Source organism: Gadus morhua, chromosome 6 (assembly GCF_902167405.1).
Source record: "Gadus morhua chromosome 6, gadMor3.0, whole genome shotgun sequence".
NCBI classification, from domain to species: Eukaryota; Metazoa; Chordata; class Actinopteri; order Gadiformes; family Gadidae; genus Gadus; species Gadus morhua.
The window spans coordinates 9,208,558-9,216,112 of record NC_044053.1 but is presented as its reverse complement, the minus strand read 5'-3'; the positions used below and the strand labels follow the sequence as shown (position 1 = coordinate 9,216,112).

Below are 7,555 nucleotides of genomic sequence, written 5' to 3'. Positions count from 1 at the left end.
GTACAGAGAGCGAAACCTCCTCTTCTTCTTCTGACTCCACTCCCATCGGTTCTCCTTACAGTACCGGCTCTTCCCTCCACGTATTGGTGGAACGGGCAGGGGACCCTGTTAGTGAAGCTGCATCATCTTCATCCTGTCACCTGGTGGTTAATACGAATACCAGAGCACACAGGTGGAGGCCTAGAAATGAGCATTCGACGGGGCTCCACCGTGGCCTCACTTCTGCTCCGGCTGCTGCTGCTGCTGCCGTCACCTCGGGCCCTGGGGCCCGCCTAATGACCCTGGTCCCGCCCACCGTCCTCCCCGTGGACACCCTCCAATGCCAAAAGCCTCTTCAGCATGAGCACAGCATCCCTCTTCTGGGTGGCGGCTATGTCCGGCTCTCCACAGAACGTATTCCGTTGCCACTCTCCTCTTCCACTTCAGGCACCTTCACAGTACAAGTCCGGGTGGTGTCGGTGGAGGGCCTCATGCGGGATGATGCGGACCAACGACCTTTGAGCTGCGCTTTGAGCCTGTGTCTGGTCCCGGGGAAGCTGCAGCTTCAGAAGAGTGCCACCATCAGGAACTGTAGCCACCCTGTGTTTAACGAGGATTTCTTCTTCACAGAGCTGAGTGAGGAGACCCTTTCGGTGCTGGAATTGAGGTTGAAGGTGATGGATAGGTCTGCTTCGGGAACGCTGAGACGAGGGGCGGTAAGGGCAGTAGTCCTAAGACCACTCAGCCAGCTACTCCCTTCTGAGGTCAAATACACATTAAGCGCATTATAAAGCTAGCCTAGAAATGCATTTTTGTAAAAAAAGAAATGTGGTGTCGTGCTGTTACATTTTGTTATAAATGTGAAATTATGAAACACTTGTAATAGTAAATATCTGTTTATGAATATTAATAAGTAGTATACCACCAAGAAGTAACAAAGAGGAAATATTATGTAAGAAGATGGCATGCTATTGTTAGACCTATAAGAGGCTACACTCACATAGTTTCGTTAGCAGCATTATACAACTGCACGTAAAAACGATGATTGATTTGTCCTGATAATAAAATGCTAATTCAAAATTGTGTTTAACGTGCTACGTACATAGGCGTTTTAATAGTCTTCGTCAAGACTATTGAAACGTCAGGAACCGGGCACATATGGTGAACATAATGTAGTAAAATATTACTTTGTCTTTGTTTCAAATAACAATAAATGCAACTGTATTGTACAATGGCTTCATTATCACCCCAACCCTTTTTTTTTTAATCTTTACTGTCTGTAATATATTTGAATGGAATACGTTCATTTTCTATCACAACATAATCTTGTTGGGCACCAGAGGGCCTTTGTTGTGAAAAGGTTGACAGCTCGACCCCGAGGCCCCGCCCCCCGGGACGGCGTCTTGATCTGACGTCGGATAATTCAGGAAACCAGAGCAGCTGTCACCCGAGTTCACCGAATGTAAACATGGTGACAGTGACGTGAAGGATCCGCCAAAATGGTTTTCGAAAGTGTGGTGGTGGACGTCCTCAATAGGTTTTTAGGAGACTACGTTGTCAACCTCGATAGCTCACAACTCAAGCTCGGCATATGGGGAGGTAATCTTATAGTCCACATCTCACTGCTGTAGCCGCTCACTCGTTCGTTGGCCAAGCTAGCTAACTGTGGCTAACCCATCGTAAGCTAACAGGCGTGTTTGTAAGAGTGCCACTATACCTCTGTATATATGTCAATAATGACCTCGCTAAGATCGGTTCAAGCATGGCATAGATGGTGGTTAAACTGGAGCTAGCCAAAAAAGTGGCATATACGTTGTTTCGTGTTGATTTTAATATTTTAGTCATGGGGGATTTACGAAATAATGTCACACCCATCATAAAGCCAGGTTAGGACTTGCTCCGAATGTTGTGTCCTCGACTTCAACAATGCCTTGCCCTTGTCTGCTTTTTTACACGCACACACACACACACACACACACACACACACACACACACACACACACACACACACACACACACACACACACACACACACACATACACACACCATGTGGCCCAAGTTTAGGATTAGAGCAAAAGCTTACTTAGTGGTTATCGCTGTCAAACACATCTTTCAAATTCTAAGAGACAGCTTGCATCTGCCCCTACATGGTAATAAAGGGTCTCATTTCAGATGCAATATTATGACCTATCTATCTCATGGCTAGTGATAATAGTGATAATAGTAATAATAGAGAAAATACACAAAACCCCGAAATGGAAATTGAATACCTTATTTGCTGTTTCTCTGAACTAGTATTTTAGATGGCCCAGAGCGTGTTGTAAACATGAATAATTGGCTACTGTACAGCATCTGATGTTTCACTTCTATTTCCTGGCATCATCAAGTATCCCTTGTTTTTAGACACTGAATGGAATATTACAGCCTAGTCAACATATCTTTATTAGCACTTCTGGTTAAAGCCCAATTAACTGGAGGGATACAACAAGACAACAAAGAGAGAGCACACTAGTTGTGCTTTCTTTGCTTTCATAATACTGTCCTTCCACAATGTAAAATTAAGGCATCATTCAGTTGATGTGTGAGTCATGAAAGCTTCTAAAGGTGTTTTATTGATCTCATTGCTTTTATGTCACCCACACATTGCAGCTATTTTCAACCAAAGGTTATGTATTCTCCCTATCTGTCTCTCTCCCTGTCTCTCTGTCATTCACTCAGACATAAGTGACCCAAAGGTGGTTATTTGCTTGTGAAAGGTGTTATATCCCCCTCAAACACATATACACAATCACTATGTACTGCGCATTGGATGTCTATATAAATTGAAGGATTTTTTGTTTTTCTCAAAGGAGCATTACGATTTGTGATTCAGAAAGATCCAACTGTTGACCTAGGCAAAGAGAAAATCCTACACATCACACACCTTAATACCATACAACTTTTAGCTCTAAAGGTCTATTGACACAACTGCCATTCTGAGACTCCAGTAACACAACGTTGCTTATGTCGCTTGCAATCCGTTTGCTTCGAAGTGATTCACGTCTATTTGCTTGAGGGGATTAGAAGAACGATTGATGATGTCGCGATCCTTTGCATTCCCTAACTTCAGGTGATGCCATTCTTAGAAATTTGGAAATCAAGGAAAATGCCTTGGTAAGTTGATACATTTAAATTTTTTTTATGTTGTAAGAACAAATGTCAATTTTAATACAATGCACTCGATGGCATTGCAGGTGATCCTATGTGTGTTGCCTTTTTTTTCCTCAGAGTCAACTCGACATTCCTTTCAAAGTTAAAGCGGGGCACATAGGTAATGTTCTAGCTTCAGAGTTTCTTTCACGCCGCTTTGAATAGGGTATTTCAGGGTGAAATAATATAATATTATTTCACCCTGGTCTTTTCCTTTTAAACAGGTCGGCTAGAGCTAAAGATCCCATGGAAGAACTTGTACACTCAATCTGTGGAGGCTACATTGGATGGTGTCTACCTGCTCGTCGTGCCCACAGCCAGTAAGAGCACTTCCTCTTGATGAACCTATGCGCAGTCAGAAAACTAACATCTAATCAATTGAATTACCTTATTGTGTTGCAAACCAGTATAGCCGTTTGAAACAAAACATCTATGCATAGTTTGTGCTTTTGAATAAAGATACGCTAGCTCAAAAACATGATGCTTGTAGCACCTCTTACTGTACTCAGTAGGATGTGTAATATCTACCTGCATTGCTTTCACTATTTCTTTAGACCCTCACAGTGTCAACTAGCTATTCCAGTGTCCGCTCCATTTCTCCTGCTGCTTGTGTTTTGTATGCTTTTGCATGCCTGGTTTGAATAATCTTAGTGCGTCCATGCAAGCTTTTCACTTAACTTTTAGGCCCAATCCCATTTATACCCCTTACCACTTGCCCTTACCTCTCCCCCTTGTTTTGAAGGGGTAAGGGGTAGAAATGGGATTGGGCCTCTGTCTCACCCCAAAAAAAAAGAACAAAGAAGGAAAAATAAATAAGAAAACAACAAGTCTTGCACAGGTGGACCTCCATGTCAAGTTGGTTTGACCCTTCTGATGACAAAATGGATTGTTAGAAATTTGGCTCTGAACGATACTTCACCATTACAATGTATGTTTTCTCCAGGTATAAAGTATGACGCGGAGAAGGAGGAAAAGCAGCTGCAAGAGGCTCGTCAAAGGGAGCTCCAGCGGATAGAGGAGACCAAGCAGAAGGCTGCTGAACAAGGTCAGAGGGTCATCTGAATATCAGGATGATGGATCAAAGAATCGGTCTGGGATGAGAGGATGAATGGATGAAATGGCCTCAAGATCACAAAATGCATAGTAGATGTTTCATGGCCGTGATGATAGCAGAGGAAAATGTGCACATTCTCATACAGCAGAACTCAAACCCATGCTTCTATGGTTTGACCTGCGTTTTAATTTTAGACTAGCAGCTCTAGCTCACACAGGTCCCAAGACACAAGTCAAGACACAACAATCTTGCTGTAGTCCTGTAGTTGTTACCAAGGGACACTGTGATAATAACTTAAAGGGACAATTCGTTTGAGACCTATATAAAGGATGTAAATTAAGTTAGGGCTAACCCTAAACTATTCACACTATAAAATTATCCAAATCCTGAACTGATAAAGCAGCGTAAACAGCATAAATCATACTTATTTATAGCTTAGTTTTAATTTGAAAAAAATATCACTACATAATACATTTATGTCTTATGTAGTGTAAGTATAATAAAAGTTCTTGTGTTTTACAGAGGACCCTGAACTTGAAAAGCAGGACACTTTTGTTGAGAAGTTGGTCACACAGGTCATTAAAAATGTGCAGGTCAAGATATCCAACATCCATGTCCGCTACGAGGATGATGTGAGTATTTCACTCAAAATGCACCCAGAAATCCCAAAGCAAGATTAACAATCAGGCAAGTCAGGCTAACCTCTCTTCGTTTTCTTTTCTCAGGTCACCAACCCAAATTGTCCTCTGTCATTCGGAGTGTCACTCAAAAACCTCAGCCTGCATGTAATGACGTCTTGTATATCCGACTGAAGCGTTCTAATCTCCAAATGACTTTGTTGCATGTGTGTCAGTTATATGCCTGTACCTTTGTCTAACTTGGTCCACTCTGTCTGCTTGTCAAAGACCACCGATGAGAACTGGAACAGCTGCCTCTTGGATGAGAAGGCCAAGCTCTTCTTTAAGGTAGAGCAGCCAGTTACGGTTGATTAAACATAGCTTAGCTTTGTTTTCATTTAGTTTTGTGGGTGTGACAACTGGGCGTAATATCAGGACTTTGTAAAAAACTTTGAGCAGGATCACGATCCAAAAATCTTTGTGTCAATTTATTTACATTTTTTATTTGTATTCATATTCAAACCCAATGTTTTCTGCGGCTTTTGTTAGTATTGTTATCATTATCGTTTATCAGAGTCAGTTTGGGTATGTGCACCACAGTAGTTATTCTAACGGTTTTATCTTGGATCTCTTCTCAGTTGGTGCAGCTCGACAGCTTGTTTGCCTACTGGAATGTGAACTCCTTGCTCTTCTCCAACCATGGTCCAGAAGAGGCTTTGGTGAGTCAGCAATAGCTTCTACTCAGCAGTGGGTTTCCTTGGCCTTGGAAATTTGAGCCAGCTCTTACCCATGGTATTTTCTGTTATCTGGTGCTTAGAGGCAGGCATTTGTGATGCTGTCAAACCTGTCGCATCTTGCCTTCGGAGGAGCTGTGTTGTGTTCTCTATTTCATGTTTGACTTCAAGGCTCTGAACTGTTTTGAACCTCAACATTATTATTTCACCTGAGAGCAAATGCATAGAAATGGATCCACGCTCATTAGACTAGTGTATTAGTCTTTCTGCTGGTCTTCCCTTAAGAGTCCACAAACGAGTTTCACCTTCTTCAGAATTCTTGCTCAGCTTGTAGTCAGAAATAATTGATGGATGTAATTCCTGCCTGAGCTTCCCTGCTGCCTGACAGAATGACTCTGTGTCCTTCTGTGTTCCACGAAGAGCCATGAGGTCCTCTCGTGTTCCCATTGCACACCACGCAGAGAGGCTTCTTTTATTCACTGTATGTAGGAACCTTAGGGAACACTTTCCCTCAATTCCAATGTCATTTGGCAAGTGTTGATGACATGGCATCAGTCTGCATGACATCGTTGCTGACCAAGAGGACATGGGATTGTCAGCACGCGATAATTTAGTGACACGAGGCTGTTAATGAGATAGTAGCATGGAATCTGTGATTTCTTGTTGAGTAGAATAAATATTTAGTTCTCTTACCAACACCAATTGATTTAATGGGTTTGGAAGAGTAAAGAGTAAAGCAACTAGATAGCGTGTGTTTAGAGTGTAAATCCGTCAGTTTAATATCTTAATCTTATATATTTTTGTACTTCCTTCAGCGGTGTCTTCAGAAGAGCATTGAACTCGAGAGCTCTCTCGACGTCAGCCATGACTTCAGTAAGTGTCTTTAGTTGAACTCCTGAGTTAGTCTGGTAGCATACTAGGTTAAACAGCTTCAAGATTTTCCAAAATGTATTGGTAAGACACGATACAGCCGCCGAATACCTGCATCATCTAAATAAATATAGAACTATGCAGCCTAAATATATATTTCCATACCAAACATGGAATTGAATGATGTGTAAATTCAATATATGTGTTCTTCTCCGCTGCTCTTGGTCCACAGTTTTCCGGCCCATCACAGCAGATGCTAAACTCCGGATGAATCCCAGGTCCGACGTGGACTTCTCGTCTCCCAAAGTTGACCTGGTGGTCAATCTCCGAGAGGTGGCCTTTGAGCTGAACAGGGACCAGGTGAACTGATGTTGTGGCGAAGGCATCTAGTTGGTTTCTTTTATCCAAAGTGACTTTCACCCTATCTAAAGGCTTGTCATTAGGGAGCAGGCAGAATTTGGCATCTTGTTCAACACTCGGATCAAACCTAGTACCGTTCCACTGGGAGTCAAATAGCCAACCATCATACTGACCATCCCCTGTATTTATTATTTATCAATGAGATGAGTAGAGGAGTTGGAGTGAAGGATGAGGATGGGTAATAGAGTAGGGATTTATTTTGTTGAAAGTCAAAGACGAAGCTTATGCTTTGTTAAGATTTACATGAAGAAGAACCGTTTTTTTCTTTCTGCTGTAGTCCAAAACACTTTTCTTCTGTTTCAACCACCCCGTAAAGACAGAACCATTCCTCATGGTTATGTTTACATTAGGGCTGGCAAAAAAAAATTATTGCGATTTTCGATTATAGCGGAAGAGCGGTAGATTTCTTTCTGCTTCCAATCCGTTTTTTGCGGGAGCAAATAACCAAGCTGGCTTTTCCCCTTAGCGTCGCTATTGGCTGGTTTAACACAATAACGACCACAATAACACAAGGGAAGCGACGGCAAGCAGCCAATCGCGTACAGTGTCAGTTGAACTAGGCCCGTTGATCACGCCTCTTGTGCTGAAGAAAATTATGGCAGCTTCCCCAGACTAAATCTACGATTGAGCTTGGTCTGGCAATAGCCAGACTATAGTGATACTATAGTTAGAGAGGAATTGTGAGAATAAG

The 7,555-nt window shown here is 42.3% G+C and overlaps 2 protein-coding genes across 5 annotated transcripts in view; both read left to right on the top strand.

The window, feature by feature from the left end:
- Positions 1 to 1,126, top strand: part of LOC115545940 (C2 calcium-dependent domain-containing protein 4C) — a 1,711-nt gene extending 585 nt beyond the window's left edge. Inside the window, exon 1 of the mRNA XM_030359458.1 lies at positions 1 to 1,126. This exon is cut by the window's left edge and continues 585 nt beyond it. Within this exon, the coding sequence (XP_030215318.1) occupies positions 1 to 770 (770 nt within the window). The 3' untranslated portion in view covers positions 771 to 1,126.
- A 274-nt stretch (positions 1,127 to 1,400) lies between these two features.
- Positions 1,401 to 7,555, top strand: part of vps13a (vacuolar protein sorting 13 homolog A) — a 38,912-nt gene continuing 32,757 nt past the window's right edge. For all 4 annotated transcript variants that reach the window (XM_030359540.1, XM_030359541.1, XM_030359538.1 and 1 more), the window contains exons 1-11: positions 1,401 to 1,578; positions 3,090 to 3,133; positions 3,248 to 3,290; positions 3,394 to 3,489; positions 4,113 to 4,214; positions 4,746 to 4,855; positions 4,949 to 5,008; positions 5,129 to 5,188; positions 5,479 to 5,559; positions 6,390 to 6,447; positions 6,677 to 6,804. In XM_030359540.1, the coding sequence (XP_030215400.1) occupies positions 1,479 to 1,578; positions 3,090 to 3,133; positions 3,248 to 3,290; positions 3,394 to 3,489; positions 4,113 to 4,214; positions 4,746 to 4,855; positions 4,949 to 5,008; positions 5,129 to 5,188; positions 5,479 to 5,559; positions 6,390 to 6,447; positions 6,677 to 6,804 (882 nt within the window). In that variant the 5' untranslated portion in view covers positions 1,401 to 1,478. The remainder of the gene's footprint in view (positions 1,579 to 3,089; positions 3,134 to 3,247; positions 3,291 to 3,393; positions 3,490 to 4,112; positions 4,215 to 4,745; positions 4,856 to 4,948; positions 5,009 to 5,128; positions 5,189 to 5,478; positions 5,560 to 6,389; positions 6,448 to 6,676; positions 6,805 to 7,555) is intronic.